Below are 21,312 nucleotides of genomic sequence, written 5' to 3'. Positions count from 1 at the left end.
AAAGCGCTCCATCTTAAACTTCATCTCCGCTTACTAATAAGCAAGATAGCGGTCAATCGATTCCCTATTGTTCATAAAAAAATAACTATCGAGATTCATTCATTCATGATAAGGCTTAAATAAAGCATACATGCTGTACCACTAAACTGTAGCGCTTATAATCAGAGACGTCATATCACTCATATTATGCTGTCCCATTAAAACCCCAATCGCATACGCAATCGAAGGCTGATGCAAGATTATTGACAGCGTAAATAGCAGCACGTGTGTCACTACGTTGGATTCCCGTAGGAAACTTGAAACTAGACCACATTCGCCGGAAATGCAGCCGCCCGAACCCGCGATATTGCATACTATTCGTAGCCAACGAGATAGTAGATAAATGCGCGCCTTTGGAATATATATAAATTGAACTACATTTCTAATCCACGTCTATGTAAATTGAATAATTACAGCCTTTTACCGACATATTTGAATTCACTTTTCGCTACTTTTTAAACATTCTTCAATTTGGGTAGCTTAAAAGCTTCTCGTTGCCTCAGTGAATATTTTTTCAAATGAAATGTTATCAACCGTTTAACATTAAACGAATGTAATATCTATTTCGTACTTGGTTTATTGCAAGAATTTGGAGTTTAATATATCTTGTTTTCTAATAGATAAATAAGTACTTTAACTCTATAGGTATATTATAATTTGTACCTTTATGGGTTATATAAAATATTTATGCAGTGTATTAGCATGATAATTTTAGATTACACTGTTGACTGACCCCGTAAGATGATTGAAACGTTTAAACGTAAAAATAACATGATTTGTTAAAGCATCAACGCTTTACTTCTAAAAAAGCATCGCAAATGTTATAAAAATAGGTATATTAATAATACCTATAATCTTATCTATAAACTTTTCTAAATAACAACAGCAACATTAATGCAAGCAAAGCAAGCAATAGTCAATATAAACTATCAGAGGGATTAACTTACTTCCCCCGGGTACAAAACTTTTCTAATATTCGCAATGTCTAGGCTACATCAGCGGGCTACAATAAATTGATTTGGCCGAAAAGATCCTTGCACCGCGTAGCATTCAAGCGAAGACATGAATGACGTTTTGACATGGATACTACTAAAACTCGACCAAAATGGTCGAGATGTAACACCAACTTTCGAAAAAATTATTGATTTTAACAAAAAACCAAACCGCCATTTCCAAGGCAAGAATTATCAAAATCGTTTCACTGAATCGTCTAATATCGACAAGAGCATCTTGTATGCCCATACATGATATTTTTATCGTGCCACTTCGACACCAATCTTCGCGTGCTAATGTAGCCCCAGCATTAAAGGGAACATAGAAAGTAAGAAAGAAATGCAAAATTTATCGCACAAGTTTTTATCTGTTATTTGTTACGGTAAAGGTAACATATGTCGAAGCACATAAAAAACTATAATTTTATATTTTAGATTGCACGGTACCTATATAGATGATGCTTGATAGCAATATATAGAAATAAATGAAGATTTAAATCAAGCCTTTTTCTCATTTCACTCACTCAAAATAATTTGTATCCCTTTATCATCCAAGATGAGTTATTTGAATGCATGAAATGAATGTTGTTAGAAAATCACCAGGCAATTTCTGTGCTTGCGAACGTTGTTTATTTTTAATCAATCAGTCAGTGAGACTTGTGAGTTGTTTTTGTAGCAATAATAGAACAATTGTGTAATAATATTATTTGATTTATAATGAAGCTAAATTATTTCTATGAAGAATTACGAAGTAAAAACAAATTCTAAAATAAATAAGGTACAACGTACAAGGGCCTTATGTTTTTCAATATACAATAACTCTATTACTATAAAATAGACTAAGTTTATCCTATCTTGTTTGTGAATTACTAAGTTTGGCTTAAACCTAAAACTAAACAGATAAAAAAGCGCTTTCTTAACATTTAACTCAAATTGTTCGCGGGTCCCATTCTTATCTTCGAGGGCTTAAGCACTTACCGAAAACGCGAAATATCTGATAACAATGATATAAATAAAGCTCCACATCTCATGAAATCCATCGCCCGATACAAATAAAAGCGGTTCTAGTATAGTATTATTTTATCTATAAGATAAAAAAAAATAAAAAAATCTGTGAAAGCGGTGAGAAAAATATTGAAAGCGCCGAATATATCGGTTGACCGCTTCGTCCGCATGGTATACACGTACCTCCTGAATTTTCCCTCGCAATTCTTTTAGCGATTTATGATTAAGACATTCCTCAGCAAAAAACTTAACAACAAAGCCCAATAAACCGTTATTAAAATATATTTTTTGAACAATAAAATTTCGTTCATTTCAATTTCATTATTTGATATTAATTAGAAATTTATTTGATATTCATCTACACTAAATTTAAAAAACTTTTGATGTTGGTACTTTATGATAAATACAATGTTTACTAGTCATGAAAAATTAGTGTAAGGATGTATCGTTTACCTTTTGTTACTTTTAAAATTTCCATTGACAAATTGTACATTGGATTGATTAGTACTTACTTTTTTACGTCTGGTAATATGACAGGACATTGAAAAAAAATTAAAAAGTGCCAATGGACTATAAAAATAAACATGTTTTTGCAGTATTTTTTAAATATAATATACCTTACAAATTCTTGTCAGAAGCATACATAATTAGTCATGTTTTCTATTCAGAAAATTGCAATAAATTTCACTGTAGCTAATTTAAAGGATGTTTCCAATATCACTTAACGGTCTCAAATAAAAATAAGATTTCCTTTGGGTGCGGAACCCTAAAAAAAAGTGAGCTCAAAACTCTGCAAACATCCACGTACGACATGTACTATAACATGAAACTGCCTTTTTAAGGACCGATTACGATTAGCTGCGCCGTGCGTTTTCACCCGAGTAACCTGCGTCCGTATCCCGAAGGAATATCGGGATAAAAAGTTGCGTGTGTTATTCCAGTTGTCCAGCTATCTACGTAGCGAATTTCATTACAATCGGTTCAGTAGTTTTTGCGTGAAATAGTAACAAACATACACACATTCTTACAAACTTTCGCATTTAGAATATTAGTAGGATAGGATGTATTCTTAACATTCTCTTTTTTTGTCACACCAATAAGTTCTTTCTCCATGAAAAAAATTAATCTACCTACGTTACATTAAGCTTTATAAAAGCGTTAGAGCCTTACAAGCGCGTGCCACGTCCCTACTCCTATTCCCTTTATGAGAGCATATAAAAGATAACAAGAAATATAATCCAAACCTACACCTTTCCAATATGAGTTTTATATTTAAGTATTCAAACGAATCGTCCGTTTCGTCGAATCTCTACTAAAATATTTAGAATGAAATCTCTCCGCTGAGAACAGGATTTTTCAGTGAAAAGCAATGAGCGTAAAAAACCGTATAAAAATTAAGTGCACAATAAATTGGAATTGAGAAAGCTTTATGTTTGTATTTAACGAATAAAATTTTTATATACCAGAAACATTTTTCAATACATTTCGGTATGATATCAACATTATCAAGTATAAAATTGTAATGTGGCTTCAATTTAATCTGGCTAAAGTACGTAATAATGAAATATTTTATTGCTAAAATACTTTTTAGTTGACCGCCTCCTTGGTACAGTGGTTAACGCGTGAGCGTAAAACCGAGGGGTCCTGGGCTCGATTCCCGGTGTAAACGCACAAAAATAAAAAATAACCTCTCAGTCTGGCAGGACACAGAAGGCTGATCACCTACTTGTCCATAAAAAAATCGATCAGTGAAACAGACTAATATCATCTGCCCCATACCCCATTAGGAGACACGGGACTTCACTTTTTTTTTAATACTTTTTCACGCATAAGATAATTAATAAACAGGCTTTGAAAATATTCACCTGTGTACTTACTTTGTAGCTGGGTAGAATGGAAAAACGTAGAGTAAAGCTAAAGTCAAACTCATAACTTTTTTATTTTATGTTGACTTTTACAAAGGATACCTATGAATTCTATACCTACATAAGTTTTTGTAGTGCTAGCAAATAGAGACTTTGATAAACCATGGAATAACTACCTTTTTGGCGTCGCTTTTGGGCCGCTAGGGTATTATTAATTAATTGATAATTCATTTAGAAGATCTAAACGTATTATCATTTAAGACCTATTGCTATCGTAATGAGAAACGATAAAAAAATAAACAATAATAGACGCTTGTCGCTACATTTACAACCTACGTCATTTTTGGATAGTCAAACAAAATATTATATATACGCACCCACTTTTCCATATATCTTAAGTAGTAATGTATTTGTAATATTAATACACCGAACGATCTGACCTTAAAAATCGCTGGGATTTTTTATTACAAAAATAATGCCATAATAACTAACTCGCAGATGACCATGCATGCGTTTACTTTTTGAGTTTCAGTTCCTAAAGCAATAAATACAAGTCTCTTACAACCTAGCCTACAACATAACTAGAAAACAGACATGCTGCTTTATACTGATTTAATACTTTATAAAGCGATCAAGTGTCTGAAAGTTTGTAGCTAATTGTTCGCACATAACCAAGTTTTCGTCGTAAACTTAAATGATCCCGTTTAATTATAAAACCCAAGCTTCCGTTAAGAGGTGGCTAATTAGCGCTTTATGGGTACTTTAACTCTTGACAATGGAATTAATTATATACTGGATATTTTATTTGTTATATGTTATTGCTTATAACTTTAAAGATATTACGCATTAAAGCTTTGCCATTGTAAGCTTGTTTGATTAATTTAGATAGATATATTAATTTAAAATAAGTGAACTAATAGAAAAATGAAGGCTTTGAAATAAATTATCTCTATTATATGTATATATATGTTATGTGTATACATAACATTATATTCAATGTCAAAATAAATAAATGTGTATTTAAAATTTTAACACTGCTAGATGCTCAATACAATTAACTACTCCTATACCTACACCTTATTTGTAAAATACAAAAAGAGTATATAGAAAAATATTGAAGATACTATAAAACAGACGATTTTAAATATAAAATAATTCAAATTAATTTAGAGGAAAGAAAATTTTCAGTCACAGTACAGTCTTTCGGCAGGAAAACACATAATAATTTATATATAGAGTATGTTATATAGTGCAAAAACCTAGAGGTGAAATAAAATACAGTGAGTGTACTTATTCATTTTAAGACACAGTCCATAGTTTATTGTATTTATCATTTAAATATTTTTAGTTCATTGAATTCTTTGCAATAAAATTCAATTAGCCAAATAGGAGTGAACAAAGGATGTTTTATATCGAAATTTAACAGTACTTAATATTAAACTGACTGGATCAAAATAAATACAGCTCACACCGAAAACATGACATAAAAGTGTGCCTTAAACTATTAATAAGCATAGAGTGATGTGTTATAAGAGTGTATAGATAGTATTTGGTTGACATCGCAACGAATTGTGGTAGTTAGTGCTTACCATTTGTCATTTTAACGCGACGTGATTATTGCCGAGTTGCGAGCAGCGGCTCACGCGAACAGACTGTTGCTTTTGGCCGGGCTCGGGTTGCGCGCGCACCCTTGAAAGCCTCACCCTCCCCGCCCTAGCCTCTCCGATCCCGACCCTCCTACGCAAATGATACTATGATGCGAAAGCCACACTCAACACGCTGTTTCTAGTATCACCAAACAATCCTTTGTCTTATGGCGCAGGTAATTAAGGCGTTAGGCGCCTGAACGGAAATTTTACTCGCTATATTAGCCGAGATCTGTGAAGAAGAGAACTACGTTACCATTGCCTCTTATTTATCGAGAGACAAAGCATAACATATGTGATATCATTTACAATTTAATAGCCATAGTAGGTATAAGCCCGGTAGGCACATCATTACTTTCAGGCACAGTCTGCTCGTAAATGGATGCTAGTAGATTAATCGTTATTTTTCGATAATCTTTGCGTCCCTTCTTTAATAATTCTTGATTCTTCGAACCAGTCGTAATTAAGAGGGCTGTCTCCTTGAACAGGGATCTCACATTATAATTTTAGATACGATCCATTAGTTAACATAAAGATTTTACTAAGTGTCGAAACTATTTCATTCATGAAGCACTTAAAAGAAAAATCGTAGTTATATTAATTAAAATTTAAGAATCAATCAATCGAGCTGATATTCCATGTCTAGCAATATTTTTTTCACTTTGTGTACAGTCATGTTGCTACATAAATCTTTATCTCGGTTGTCATTCCAGCCTCCGTTATTTTCCAAAACATCAAAAATAATATATTCATCATCTATCAATTCAATGTGGGAATATACTTCGAAAAAAGGCGGGAATAAATTTTTCTTATGTTGTTTATGAATGCTTAATGCCTCAAAAATACCTTCATTTACACCGCATTGTGTTATCGACCTTAAACCACAGGAAGACTTTAAAGATCTCGGCATTACACTTGAAATTACTTTAAATCTCTTACCGTCAAGACGATTTAAAGATATGTACTGTATGGACCTGGACCAGGAATAATCGTCTAATAGACAATATAGATCAAAATGCGAGGCAAGCGTATTCCAAGTAGAGTAATCAAATCCTATTACCTCAGAATATTTTGGGTCCCAAGTTGTTATTTGAAGACGATAAGTGTCGTTTTCATTTGTAAACTTAACTTGAGGATCATAAACGCCTAAAGATATAATTTCACAAAAAGGTATTGATTTTGCCACTTTCTTCATATAAATGACCAAGTACATAAATTCTTCTAGTAAAAAATTATCATCATCCATAAACATAACAACCCCATTGTTCCTTTCTAAGCAGGATATATTGTCAAAAACTTTATTTGCAGTCCACCACCAGTGATGTTTCATTTGGGCATTTTCTGGTTTTCTATATCTGCCATGAATATCAGGATTAGACGCTCCAGTACATTTCAGATACTTGGCTGTATAGACGTCAAGATCGTAGGGACAATCTTGGCTATGAAATCCAGGAAAATCACCGGGATGCAACTGTAGAGACAAAGGATAAAAAATTTGTAAAACGCGACAAAAATCAATTCTTTCGATTATCCTGTTTACGTTCTGGTCGAAAAACGAATGTGAAAATATTATTAACACATCCTGAATACCCTTAACGGTACTCAATGAAGCCAACAGCAATTTCAGATTTTCTGAAAACTTGTGTACTCGTATGACTATTATATTTGTGTTGGATGTAATTTTTCCAAATATATCTATATTACGAATATGCTCCTCTTCATTTCGATGCTTAATTAACATTCGTAGAGTTGATATATTTAAATCCACTGCTTTCTCTTCCTCAAATAGAATGTATGCTTTTGCCGAGTCGGGAACTTCAGTAAACAATACTTTCTTAAATGATTGTTGCTGTTTAAGATGTATAACTAAAAGAATAACAAGCACAACAAGGATGCAATATAAGTAACGCACAATACAAAATGATCTTCGGGGTATCATTAGGGTAAAAATTTAAAAAATAGTATAATAAAATACTGACTATAAAATATTGAATGATTCATGTCACATTGCTGTCATTAAAAGTCATTAACATACCACAGAAAAATACATAAGTAATATAGCTTTTGCGTAATTTGCGTAGTTTGCGTAAAATGGGTATTCGATATGATGGGTTAGGTAAGGTTGAGTTTATTTATTACGAAATACGAATTATTAACTACAAAAAAGGTCACCGACGTCCAAGAAGGGAAGATATCGCTCCAGATTCTAAAATGGGACCAAATTACATGAATTCTAATTACTCTGGATGAAGAGGTAATAAACGGTTTCATTATCATTTCATTTCTTTTTTCCATAATCGGCAAGCGAGTTGCAGGCCTAATGGTAAGCACTACCAATGACCATAAACATTTGCATAGGCGTAAGGCCATTTGCCTTACATCTTTGCATAGAAGGTTGATAATGAGAAAGGATAGGAAAGGACTGGGAAGAATACACAAAAGCATACAAGCCCTCGGAACCCCACTTACCGAACAAAACACAGTTGCTATTTCACGCCGACCCTTGATGTTGTACCTTCTCCGGTACGAAACGGCGGCCCAAATCGTACCGAAGCGTGCTCGTCTCCCACATTCATATTGTCTTCATAAGGCCAGCTTCAGAATAATTAATTTCACTGAACACAACGCTACAACGTGCTGAACGATATATTTTGATGATATTTTTTTAATGTTACAATTTAAAAATTTGCAATTGCATTCCGAGTGGATTAGAATAGAGAATTTAAATTTGAAAAATTCTAAACTTTTAATTTTCTTTGTTTCCTGGTCATGTTACAAACTTATCTGTAATTTCAAATCGTGCAATAACTGCATTAAATAATACGCTATAGGTACATAAAAATATAAACCAATAAATAGCCACTTGTCCGCCGTCGCCTGACTTGAAGCAAAAAAGCCTTAGATGTACTTGTAGAAGTAGGTTTCTAAAAGATATTTTAAAATCGATTGTCTAGTTCTTGGGTTTAAGTTTAACAAAGAAAGCAAAAAATCCTTTTTGATGTGCCAAACAAATAATATTCAAATATCGTAGCTATTAGCTATTGCATTTTTTTTTTTTAGAATCATAGTGAACAAAATAAAACACACTTCGTTTTTAATTATTCTATATTATGGCAAAATCAAACATTTAACTTTTAAATATGTGGGAACGTAACAAATAACAATAATAATAATAAATAACTCTAAATACAATATATTACGTTAGAATTGTAATATGTACATAATATCACAATATATAATCACATTTCTAAAAATCAAACATATTTTATGTTTCATAAAATAAAATAAATTTAGAATATCTATAAAATACATTATGTACAATCGAACTTATTTATAAAATTAACGTAATGTTTTTATTTTTAATCGTAATTAATTAAGTAATTACGTCACTATCAATGAAACACTAATTCTAATATAATCTAACTCAATCATTTTTTTATTATTGCCTCGAAACACAAAATTTATGTTACGATTGGACATGCAACGCACCTAACTCACAATTTTAGAACATTTTTTAGAAAGCCCGCCTTTACAATATAATACCAACCTAAGAGAAATTCAACACTGCCAACATGACGTTATTTGTGTCAAAACAGCTTTCTTTCATGAAATAAATTTTATATATTAAGAATTCATGAGAAATGAGATTAATTTTATTTTTAGTGATATATTTTAGTTTATCTTTATAGAGAAGATTAAATAAAATAAAATGGTTTAAATATTTTGAATAGACTTTAACAAAAGGAACGCTTCCGGTCCACAAAAATCGCCGCTAGACGGCGCCTGCTGTTCAACGTCACTCGAGTGTAATGTGTATCTATAGGTTCCTTCTGTTTTGAAACCCAAGCAAGCTTCGTGATTTATTTCTTGTGCACATTTAAGAAGTTTCATAGTTATTTGTAGTGATAATCACGGAAATTTAAGAAGATGGAAAAGAGAGTCGCTTTGGAACTACGAGGAAGGAGCCCTTCGCAGGTAAATGGAATCTATGCATCTTTATATTGGAATGTTTTGTCGATACATATTTCGTTAGTCACATATGTCCCACACTCCTAATTTAACACCAATTAATTCTATTTCGACAATTATTATTATAAGATCATTGTAATTAAGAATGTAGTTTTCATTAGAAGATGTGGCGTACTTGTTTATAGCCATCCGTGTTGCTGTGTTACGTCCGCTTGTATCCACGTTACAATAAAACTCATTTTTTACGGTATAATACAATGTGATTGCTAATTATTTTTAATTTAAACGATACATATTTTTAGTATGTATTACAGATATGTTATCACCACTTTTGCGTTGTTTCGTAGATGTATTTGAGGTTAAGTGTTAGAACCCTATAAAAAATCATAAATACGTTTTTATACAAATATCATGCTCAACACTACAATCAATCATTTTGAAAGGCTTTAAGGAAACGTTATACCTAATGAGTATATTGTAATTTCATATTACAATGCTAATATAAGGGACATTGGTTTGACGTCAAGTCTCCATTTAACTAAGTTATTGGACCTATCAATGAATTGATAACACATAGCACAATGCACGTTACAATAACCAATTAATTTATTATTTTACATGATCTTATAAGAAAACATCAGTGCAATAGAATACTTTCTGTGTGGTTTTAAAGTTATAATACTGGAACTGCGATACTACTCGACATAATTTCGCGCCCTTTCACTCTTAGTAATTCACGAGAAATATGAAACTTATTTTAGAATTGTCATCAAAATAAGGAACAGTAAATGGCATTATTTAGATAACAACAAAAAATCTATATTTTAACTTCATTTTACAAGTTACCTATGTATTATGAAATCTTTCTTTTTATTGTCGCACGCCTTACCAATATAGCGGCCATATTTATTGCGTCTTGTGATGATTCGTGTCATCCGCCATTGCAAGATGAAAAACATCTCATATTCTACTCAACTACAACACGAATTTGTAATAATAAGTTGGAATTTGTTACAAAAACACATCCAGTTTATGTTACTATGTAGAAATTCCTATAAAATCACTCATTTGTCGCATTTTACAAACTACGACACTCGAGACCTCTGACAACTTGCACCATTTTGACGTTTTGCTAACTTATGTGACGAATTTACTAACAAGCCAGTCACAGTACTATTTTTCTTGAAATGCTCTATTATACCTCAAAGCAATCCATAAGTACTTTATAAAAATACGTGTAATTTTAATAACTACATATAATTTAAATTGCATACTTCACAAGTCATATACGTAACCCACTAGAATATACGTACGATAATGTATAGCTCCTATTACAAAGCTTTTGTATATAATAATAAACATTATAAATATAGAAAACAAAATCATAACTCTATGGTGTGGTATAGATTACACATGTTGTATACATTTTAATAATTGTTCCTTATATTCAATAATTTTATATCATTTTACTGCTATAAATAACTAATAATGTATTTAATTTTCTGAGTAAGAAAAATGTTTCCTTCTGATAATTATTGTCTTTATAGAAAGCCTACATGTATTTATTTCGGTTTTGCGCCAAAACGGCTGAACCAATTTTGATATAGTATATAGTTTTGACATAAAGAAAGGTTAGAAGGATATAATTCGTAAATTTAACACTTTTTAATTAACATACATTACTTTAATTTTTTTTGTCTTTTTTCCAGATAAAAGAACTGAATTTGGACAACTGCAGGAGCACAAACATCGTTGGACTTACAGACGAATATATAAATCTGGAGGTGCTCAGTCTCAATAATGCAGGTCTTACAACCCTCAAAGGTTTCCCTACATTGCCCAAGCTGAGAAAACTAGAGCTATCAGACAACAGAATATCGAATGGCCTCAATTTTCTCAATGGTTGCAAAAAATTGACACATCTCAATCTTTCTGGAAACAAGATTAAGGATTTGGAGACACTTCAACCACTGGAGGAGTTTGAGAACCTGAAAAATCTTGATCTCTTCAATAATGATGTCACCAATATTGAGGACTATAGAAGTAAGGTGTTCGCACTGCATCCATCCCTGAAATATTTAGATGGGTAAGATTTAATCATGCAATACTATAGTGGTTATATACACAGATCTCTTCTTACATTCATCATCTTGATACAAAAATGATATTTAAAGAATTTGTTCAACCCTACCCTCTTTTTGATAAAAACATGGTAAAAACAGATATACATTATAAAATGAAAATTTTTGAAATTATTTTATTCAATTAGAAGTAAAATTTTATGTGTTGAACACTTAGTAACATTGGACAATAAAATAAATGAAAATAAATTAGTAACTTTATGTGGTTATTTATATAGTGATGAAGTGAAATGTTCAATAATCAATGGGAAATATCTGTGTCGCTTAAGCAAAAACAGTTTGATTTCCAATAAGATCATATACTGTATAGTTAAAAGAATTCAACATCAATAATGTATCTTTCAGATTTGACAAAGATGATGTAGAGGCGGAGGACAGTGATGTGGAGGAAGAAGATGAGATGAATGGAAATAATGATAGTGAAGAAGAAGGTTTGTATTCATTCAACTTTATAACACATTTCATGACAGAAAATCATAATATAGAGTGGACAAATTACCATACTCTGATTACAATTCTGAGCTCTTTGCTAATTCCAAAGTTAGTTTAATGTCTGGAACAATTTTTATAATGCACAAAATAGGCTGCATCTTTCTTTAATTGCATATCAAAGTTTTTATTGATTTGCCCACTCTTTATTAACACATATTCAATGGATTGTTATTACTTACACTAATATACATAAGTTTTTTATAAAGACCCCACCTCAACATATCAAAAAGCTCTAATTGTTTAGGAAAATATTAAGATTTTACACATACTTGGTGTGGTAATAGTACCATGGCCTTTCAATTTTAACTGTCTCATTGTAAGAATTCTGCAATATAAATCATTGCCTAAGTTTCTAATAAACAAAATTAATTACAACTTTCCTTTCCATTTTCTTGTTTCTACCTTCTTTCCCCATTTGATAAATAATTCTTTACTTACTATAATTACTGGGCTTCTATGGTATTTGCCTATACCTTATTTATCATATATAAAGGTATAAAAAGGTCAGTTTACTACGCACATTCACTGTTTCTACTGAATTACAGATCTCGATATTGATCTCAGCCCACTTGTAATAGATGACGATGATACATTAGCAATGAGGCCGGCAGATAAGAAGTCTTCTTTGCTTATATCACTGTACACTGTTTACGGTCTCCTATTTCATATGGGCTATCTTTTGAAAAGTAAGCATCATACTGATTGTTTTGTGATGCTTATGTCAAAAATGTTAAGCCAGCAAACCTTTACTGCTTGACTCTGTGAAGTTGCTACCGTTACCAAGTTTGTTCATACTAATTGAGTTACAGTTGTGCATAGTAGTTCCTTGCAAAATTTATTGCATCAAGTCAAAATGTATAGAAATGTGTTTAATAATTGGTCCATTCGATTTATTAGTGCGAGCTTGCATATTATTAGCGATTTTGAATATCTTCAGATACATAATAATAGTACTATTTGCCTATATTTATGTGTTTGATTCAACAACACATTATACCTAAATAGTTAAGCTAAATCCTTTAAAATAATAGCGATTAAAAGATAAGTTATATGTATTTATTCAAAATTAAAAAGTATATATTATAATTGTTGCAGGTTCAGATGTTGATGAGGAAGATGATGATCTTTCTCTTAGTGCAGTCTACAATGCTAATTTGGGTATTTTTACTTTTATATTTATTTGTTTGTAAAAATTACATACATAAAGTTGAGAATAAGAATTCTTATGCACATTGCAGGACATTTATGATGAGACATTTAAATTTCCTATTTAATGATCATTTCTGTATGTGCAAGGTGTGAGCCCTCTAAGTACCGTCAGGTAGAGGCTCGACTTTTCAATAAATTGAACCAAACCATTCTTAACATAAAATCGTACTTTATTAAATTTTTGAATTTATTACACAATTAACGGTGCGCCCTGGCTTTATGTGTGTTACATAATATAGAGCCTATAGCATTTAGGGATCACATACATTCGAGATTAGTGCATTGAAATAAACTGCACATATATGTTGTATTAATATAAAGCTGAAGATATATATCATTCCCCATAGGGACCTTTTTGTGATACATAAATAGTCTATATCACTCAGTGAAGATACAATTTTTTAAAGGTGACAGAATTTTTATTCAATTAGTCCAGTAGTTTTTTTGTGAAAACTTACAAACATACATACAAAAAAAAGCATGAGTATTTCTTGATAATAAATATCATGCATTACCGTTACTGTGACTGTTACCACACAACATTGTTAGCTATTAGTTACATAATTAATTATATTATTTATGTCTCAGAAGAGGAGAGTTCCGCGAGTTCAGTGTACGAGGGTTCCGACGTAGAAGAAGAGGAAGATGATTATGATGATGAAGCCGATGAAGATGGTGAGAATGATGCTGACAAAGAACCCAACTCCAAAGCACAAGGTATATTGTTGAATTATGATGTTGGTTGTGTTTCTTAAAAGTAGTATGATGTGAACAAAATGTTTTAATTGCTTTGAAAATAATTAAAAATGAAGTTTAATGTTTTTTCAAGAGATATTAGAAAAAAAATTAGAGTTCAATGTATTAGTTATAATCCTTACTTAAATATGATTGTGAAATCATTAATTAGATTCATTGTTAAGTTATTTCAAAGTTTTTCTTCCAATACAATTATCGAACTGTAGCATGTGTACCCAGTTATAGGGCTACAATTGAATAAAAATATTTTTATTGGTTAATTAATATGTAACTACTGATAGTCTATTTGACACTCTTTGAGTCATAACTGACTGATACTTCAACTGAACAAATGCAGAGAATGTAGGATTTTTAAATCTCTTCAATATAGCAGCTACTGAATAAATATTTAATTCTGACTTTTATTAAACAGGTGGTGACGAGAACGAACACGGTATCCCCGAGGAGAGTACTCGGGGTAAAAAGCGAAAACACGAAGATGAGGACGAGAATTGATTGTTTGTTGCCTTAAGCGGAGTCATCTTACTAGTTCGTAAGTGTACAGAGCTCCGATGCATCGGACAATAAACCATTCCTTTAGCCGATTGCGGGCGGTCTGTGAGCGTGGCTATTGTTTTGTTATTATATGTGTTTAAACCTACTTTGATTTTTTTTATTTTATGCCGTAAAAAGCTATTAGAAATTTGATTGTGTTTAACATGAATAAAATCTAAACGTTGTATAATGCACAAAACATTATTCTCTTTGAATTATATATATGGATAATTGTGGAAAACCGAAATAAATGTTCAGGTCACGCTTTTTCGCCCGTACGTCGGCAGAGGTCGAACACGGTACATTTAATATCACCTGTAGTTGTCATTCGTGAGATTGTTCCATCTAATGAGGCAACCCTTGTCTTGTTACCCGAGTGAATTTTGAACAGTTTGATGGAATATTATATCATCATAAATCATGTGATGTCTGTTGTGTAACATTTGGAGTTTGTTGTCCGACAAGTTGATGTTTCGATTGAATTGTTTATGTAATAATTTTTTTATTCTATTGACATGCTTAATTTTAGTCTAATCATTGAAATGAAAGTGCATGAATTTAGAAGTAAATAGCTCTCAAAATCTACAATTTAAATGTTAAACTTAGAATTATTAAGTAAATAAACTTGGATAAATAAAAAATTTATGTGCCCTCATTCCTTTATATACTAAATTCCAATGTGGGGATTTCCGCCTGTATATTCAGTAGACTTTGTGATCATACAAAAATATATTGTTTCTATGAAAAAATATTCCCATTTTCTGTAAAGTTGTAAAATTCTAGTGAATTTGTTGGTTTATTTTTTGTTGATTCTATTACGAGAAAAATGTCTCTTATAATACAAAATAAATTTTGTCAATTACCTAGTATATTGGCAAACCAAAATAATGTAAGTTTCTTTTATACAAAATACGATAATGATGTATAAAATGAAATTTTAGGCAAACAACATGATGATACGAAACCCATATTGAAATGGAGTTTGTGTACCAGTAAATTTGTAATCTCACTAATGATAACGATGCTCATCAGTTTTACATAGACACCAACGGGCGTAGATAATAAAAAATAAAATCATATTTAGACTAAATTGTCGAACATCTGATGAGTTCAGAGAATATTTTTCTACACTATTTTTTAAATCTTAAAAGAGCAATTTATGCACGTATGTATAATATCAATGATAATTTATGAAATGTTTGGTTGATGCATCATGGTGAAAGTGCCAGATATGTTGAAGAGAATTTTAGTTAATAATTTTATTGTATTATGTAAGTCATTAAGTTTAAGTAATTTACAACTTGGCCTGTTGATATATATTATATAATCCTATTAAGACTTTATTTCTGGGATTGTAAAATAAAAGATAAATACGATATTGATTGTTTTATTCATACATGCATTTCTTTTATTTCTTCATTGATTTTGTTCCAAAAACTGTTGCAATAAAGTACTCTCTATAGGAATAACTAAGTTCTCGCTGCCGTCCAGTGTTCGTTTAATTTTCACAAGTTTGTGATCCAAGAATTCTGTAAGTTGAGCTCTAAGTGCCAATTCAGAACTCACTAAGAACTGTTCCCTTGACTTTGAGTACAAATCCTTGAATGCAAGGCCTGTAAAAAATAATTAGTTTGCATTAAATATACCTAACAGTGTTCTATATTTCTAAGACACGACCAAGGACCATTGCAAAAAACTGAATATTCAAAACTAAAACATTTATTCAATAAGTAGCGGTCCGCCCCGGCTTCGCCCGTGGTACATATATAGCCTTCCTCAATAAATGGGCTATCTGACACTGAAAGAATTTTTCAAATCAGACCAGTAGTTCCTGAGATTTGTGCTTTCAAACAAACAAACAAACTTTTCAACTTTATAATATTAGTACAGATAAGATTTCATCACGAAACACTTATACCGTCATTACAGTATAATATATCAATATCAAATAAGATTTACTTACTTGATATTTCATAGTCCAACTTGAACTAGCTTTCAAAATATAACGATTTCATCATTTTAATCAATAAAGAGCCTATGTTATGACTAAATTAATAAAACTTCATATAGGTAGGTAGTTAGTAAATTGTGTACCTTGGTAGTGGGTCTGCTTCTGGTTTTCGAGCTGATATTCAATGATAATATTGAATATACCTCTAGCGTTAGTTGTGAGGGACTGATAGACACTTTTCAAAGAAGATAACTGTAATGCACCACTTCTCTGGGTCATGAGAGAGTTTTCAAATGAAGTCTCTTCTGTGTATGGTAGGAATGTTGTGACATCCCACCACGTGAAGTTGAACTTACTGAGCTTAGAGTGATCCCATACTGGAATAAATGCAAGTTTTAATATTCTATTATTGCTACTTTTTTATCATGTACTTGGTGGCAAAGCAATCATAAGATGTAAGGATGTGTGTGCGTTTGTTGCTCTTTCACGCAAATACTACTGAATCGATTGCAGTGAAATTTGGTACGTAGACAGCTGGACAACTGGAATAAAATATAGGCATGCCAAAGCGTGCTCGATTCCCTCAACAAAACCACAAACCGTCACAGAGTTTATTACTCCTCCGAAAGATATCAACAAATATATAATTTAGATGTAATTTTTTAGTCATTTAGTAGGCCTCAGAGTACCAAACTAATTATTGTACATAGAGATATAAGTAGGGGATAGTGAAAAGTAAAACAGTGTTTATCAGGTCAGCTTGTAAGACTTAGTTAGTAGTTTAAAAAATATCCACATACTTACACAATGGAGCATTTATATGATCGATAGTTGCGATCGTATGCACATTTTTCAATTGCGAGATACCAGCAAGAACTGACTGCGCTTTGCTATTCCGTAACATGGTTCCATCAATATTGTGTATAATTAAAAATAAATCAGTCTCATTTTCATGTAATTGGCTATCAATTATTTGTATGACGTCACTAATATTTGATGGTACATGAGTATTGCCAAGAAGATCAACGACAATCGCCTCTAAAACATTTTTGATGGTGAGACTTGGGAAAAATCCGTTTATAACGATACAGGGTGTGTTATGCAGTTTCTCTTGTTGAAATTTGTGTAGTATGGAGCGTTTTGATCCTATTCCATAGAGAATAATGTTGAAATTTTCGCTGAGCACATACAGCCATCGGTCATATAAATAGTCGTAGCTTTTCATCAAGTCTTTTATGCGAGTTTGATGTTCGTCCGATATGTGCACATCTATGTCTTTTATGTTATCGTTCAAATTCATGTTCTTTAATCTTGATAAAGTGTGATCTGATGTGGTTATCTGAAAGAAATAAATACTCATTAATAATATTATACTAATAAATTTTTATTAGATATTTATATTTTGTTATTCATATATATTAGATATTTATTTGTATGTGGTAGTCGAGCACGCTTCGGCACGAATTGGGCCAGATCACACCGGGGAAGTACCACACCCCCACAGAAAACCGGCGTGATATATACTGCTGCATACTGCTGTTTTCGTTCGTTGGGTGGGGGAGCCGGAAGTTCATATCCTTTTCCTTAGCCTTCCCAATCCTTTACGCCACTCCAAATGTTCATGGGTGGTGTTAGCGCTTACCATCAGGCGACCTACCAGCTCCATTGCCAACACAAGGACTTAAAATATATATATATATATAATATGTCCATTTTCGGGTGTGAAACTATCTCTGTATCAAATATCATTCTCATTCTAGCTAAAATTTTCGGTTTATTTGTATTTCTTATTGAATTAAATTATAAATTACAATCTCTACTATATAATTTTAAACGCGAAAGTAACTCTCTTCTTCACACCGATACCACTGAACAAATAGTAGCCTAAACCACTCAAGGATTTTTTCTGAAGAGTTTGCAAGAATGTTAAATATTTATCTAGTAGTTTTAATGGAAACAAATAACAAAATATAGCCATAACACAAACAAAACAAACCTTTTTACTTGAATGCATCATGAAATAATTATCTGGTGTAACAATATATTCTGAATCTTTTTGTTTCATTCTGTTGCCTCTGTTCCGAACTGGCTTTGATATTTGTTGAGGCTGTTCTTCAACTTCTGACTCGGAGTTTGATGAAGCTTCACTCTGGAAAGTATAAAATATAGACTCAAAAAAATAAGGATTACATTGTATCTTAAATAATTCAAAAAAGTAAATTAAGCATGCAAGCAATTATGATGTTTTATGTTATGTTAACTCATATTATCCTGTCATATTCATATTTGAATGATGTTTCATAGAAAAATATGTATGGTATATAAAAATGTCTATAATAAGAAAAAAAATCAAGTAATTCAGAACAGGGTGGTACTCAATATCATAAAATGCAAATGAAACTTGTCAAATATCTAGTTTTATAATAAAATACCTAATGCCCTAAATTTAAATGCCTCTAAAATTAAAGAAGCAATAAAATAATTACCTTGAGAATTATGCATTCTTAATTTTAGCTCGATGAAACATTGTGAATTAGGATTTTAATCAATTTTAGTTTGCAAGATGTTACAATAACAAATAAGTGTAAATAATGAGTACAAATTTGGCTACTCTCTTGTTTATTGGGATACAATCCTATTAATATTATAAATGCGAAAGTTTGTAAGTATGGATGTATGGATGTTTGTTACTCTTTCACGTAAAAACTACTGAACCAATTGCAATGAAATTTGGTACGTAGACAGCTGGATAACTGTAATAACATATAGGCAACTTTTTATTCCGATATTCCTACGGGATACGGACTTACGCGGGTGAAACCGCGGGGCACAGCTAGTAAGTTATAACTAAATGTATACTTGCCTCTTCATCACTCTTATCTGGTACAAAATCACTGCTACTGCCGGAAAAATCACTTTCTCCACTTTCAGAATCTACTTCTTGGATTATTCCTGAGATTCAGATAAAAATGTGTTTAATATTTTATGTAAACATTTATTTTGTATATTAATTAAATTATTATGGTTTACTCATGGTTCACTCATGTTTCCATTGTATGTTTGATTCCTATTGATTAAAACCCTACTGTGATCCGGGAAACTGCTTTAGTGAAGGGGCCACGGGAGCTGGTTAGAATATTTCTGCGACCATCTTCTTCACACCTAGACCACTATACTGATTTAGTTAAAATTTAGTACAGAGATAGTGTAAAACCCAAGAAGGATTGTAGTTTTTATCCCACAAGAACAGGAACTATGGTGTAATCCCATAGGACTGGCTTTCTTTTCCTTTGACTACATGCACACATTGTAAACATATCAGTTAAGTGTTACTATATGTCCAAGAATCTCAGAAAACACAGTATGCCAATATGGTTGATGATTGCATAAACTCTCATAGGAGTCCTGTCCTTGCAATTGGAACAATTTTGACCTAATATTGGCTATTAATTTTATAACAAAAACATAATTCTACAGTGATGTACTTAGCTATAAGGATAGGTTAAGTGTTTGATTTAATAAACAATTTGATTTGAATTTGATAAATTCCCTTACTTTTCTTGAACAAGCTAACTACTTGCTTTGGTGTAGCTTCAACTTTATTCAGGTTTATACTTTTCCTTGGAGTTTTCAGAGGACTGCTTATTGAAGGAGAGTTTCCAATAGCTGACTTCACTTTGTTTTGGAGACCAAGTCTTGAATATCGGGATTGAAATTTGTACATGTCTTGACCTTCTACATCATCATTACCAAAAAGAGCTGAAAAAGAATAATTTGTGGTTATCAGGTATTTTTAATTTTCCTTTATTCACTATTTTCCTGTTGATTTCCAATTGAATAAAAAAAAGATTTGTTTATATAATGATGAGTAAAAACTAACCTTTAGATTTTTGTACTGGAGCTTCAACAAGAAATTCTTCATCTGAGCTTATATCATTAACAGTTTGTCGTTTTACCGGGGACTTTGCGAAAAATTCGCTGTACCTTTTTGGTGTATTTCTATGCCTGGTGGCTCTTCTAGGAGTGCTAAGTACATTTTCTTCCTTATTTTCTGCTTTAAATATGAAAAATGAAAAACATTATAAAGAAAATTCATCACACAAGTCAAATACAAAATAACATGTGGTTTCGTAAAATATGATAAACAAACCATCGTCATCCTTTGCAAAACCAAAGTTTAACTTTAAATGCTTAGACATTATTGTAATTGTAATTTGGTTTTAAAGCGACACACACTTATTAATAATCATTTATTAGTACAAAAATAAATGTATTTGATAATATAAAGCTGAACAGATTATTTCTCTCACGCGCTTTTTGTTTGAATTTAAAAAATAAATTATGTTGTAGTTGTAGTCCTTTCTTTAGGAAGATATGTATAGACTTAAGACTATATTATAACGTCATTTACAACGTGGACGAAACCAGTGGGCAATCTAGCAAACTTTAGCAAAATAAATAAATATTAATTTACACGCGCCAAAACAAACTTCATAGTTCAAACTTCAAAGCAGAAATTGCTCACTTAAAATATTGATGACAGTGACAGTGACTTTTAAGATAGATAATATAAAATATCTTTATGTAGATAACGTTCGTTTAAAGTAATGATGAATTTTAGAGTTTCACCATTCATAGTAGTCCGGTCAATTTAGACCAAAAAATGAGGGTGAAGTTACATAAAGTCCCAACAAGCTGAATTTCTGTGAAGTT

At 31.6% G+C, this 21,312-nt stretch overlaps 3 protein-coding genes across 6 annotated transcripts in view; 1 reads left to right on the top strand and 2 right to left on the bottom strand.

Moving 5' to 3' along the window:
- Positions 1-5,610, bottom strand: part of LOC119838345 — a 79,212-nt gene extending 73,602 nt beyond the window's left edge. The window contains exon 1 of the mRNA XM_038364264.1: positions 5,491-5,610. The gene's annotated coding sequence lies outside the window, so the exon portion shown is untranslated. The remainder of the gene's footprint in view (positions 1-5,490) is intronic.
- Positions 5,611-9,202: 3,592 nt separating this feature from the next.
- On the top strand, positions 9,203-16,024 carry LOC119838419 (acidic leucine-rich nuclear phosphoprotein 32 family member A). Of its 3 annotated transcripts, XM_038364369.1 has the most exons (7): positions 9,203-9,522; positions 11,226-11,602; positions 12,003-12,088; positions 12,695-12,835; positions 13,245-13,307; positions 13,947-14,075; positions 14,527-16,024. In XM_038364369.1, the coding sequence occupies exons 1-7, from the start codon at positions 9,475-9,477 to the stop codon at positions 14,607-14,609; spliced, it is 927 nt and encodes a 308-aa protein (XP_038220297.1). In that variant the 5' UTR covers positions 9,203-9,474; the 3' UTR covers positions 14,610-16,024. The 3 variants fall into 3 exon arrangements, with proteins under 3 accessions (XP_038220297.1, XP_038220296.1, XP_038220295.1); XM_038364368.1 differs by lacking the exon at positions 12,695-12,835 and having other exon boundaries at positions 9,221-9,522; positions 13,950-14,075; XM_038364367.1 differs by lacking the exon at positions 12,695-12,835 and having other exon boundaries at positions 9,243-9,522.
- A 19-nt stretch (positions 16,025-16,043) lies between these two features.
- On the bottom strand, positions 16,044-21,114 carry LOC119838418 (origin recognition complex subunit 2). 2 transcript variants are annotated; one of them, XM_038364364.1, is made up of 8 exons: positions 20,750-21,114; positions 20,480-20,653; positions 20,155-20,358; positions 19,463-19,551; positions 18,596-18,748; positions 17,404-17,938; positions 16,743-16,976; positions 16,044-16,261 (listed from the first exon to the last, which is right to left on the bottom strand). In XM_038364364.1, exons 1-8 carry the CDS (start codon positions 20,796-20,798, stop codon positions 16,065-16,067), a joined length of 1,635 nt encoding a protein of 544 aa, XP_038220292.1. In that variant the 5' UTR covers positions 20,799-21,114; the 3' UTR covers positions 16,044-16,064. The 2 variants fall into 2 exon arrangements, with proteins under 2 accessions (XP_038220292.1, XP_038220293.1); XM_038364365.1 differs by having other exon boundaries at positions 20,480-20,650.
- Positions 21,115-21,312: the final 198 nt, after the last annotated feature.

Source organism: Zerene cesonia, unplaced genomic scaffold (assembly GCF_012273895.1).
Source record: "Zerene cesonia ecotype Mississippi unplaced genomic scaffold, Zerene_cesonia_1.1 Zces_u002, whole genome shotgun sequence".
In the NCBI taxonomy this organism is placed as follows: domain Eukaryota; kingdom Metazoa; phylum Arthropoda; class Insecta; order Lepidoptera; family Pieridae; genus Zerene; species Zerene cesonia.
This window is presented reverse-complemented; position numbering and strand designations above follow the sequence as displayed.

What these genes read in the sequence shown, in the direction of transcription:
- LOC119838418 (XM_038364364.1), bottom strand. Translation starts at nt 20,798, where the DNA reads ATGTCTAAGCATTTAAAGTTAAACTTTGGTTTTGCAAAGGATGACGAT. An exon ending in TCATATAAATGCTCCATTGT is followed by an intron (nt 16,977 to 17,403) that starts GTAAGTATGTGG and finishes CATTTATTCCAG; the next exon opens with TATGGGATCACTCTAAGCTC. An exon ending in GAAGCAGACCCACTACCAAG is followed by an intron (nt 16,262 to 16,742) that starts GTACACAATTTA and finishes TATTTTTTACAG; the next exon opens with GCCTTGCATTCAAGGATTTG.
- LOC119838419 (XM_038364369.1), top strand. Translation starts at nt 9,475, where the DNA reads ATGGAAAAGAGAGTCGCTTTGGAACTACGAGGAAGGAGCCCTTCGCAG. An exon ending in GAGGAAGGAGCCCTTCGCAG is followed by an intron (nt 9,523 to 11,225) that starts GTAAATGGAATC and finishes TCTTTTTTCCAG; the next exon opens with ATAAAAGAACTGAATTTGGA. An exon ending in ACCCAACTCCAAAGCACAAG is followed by an intron (nt 14,076 to 14,526) that starts GTATATTGTTGA and finishes TTTATTAAACAG; the next exon opens with GTGGTGACGAGAACGAACAC.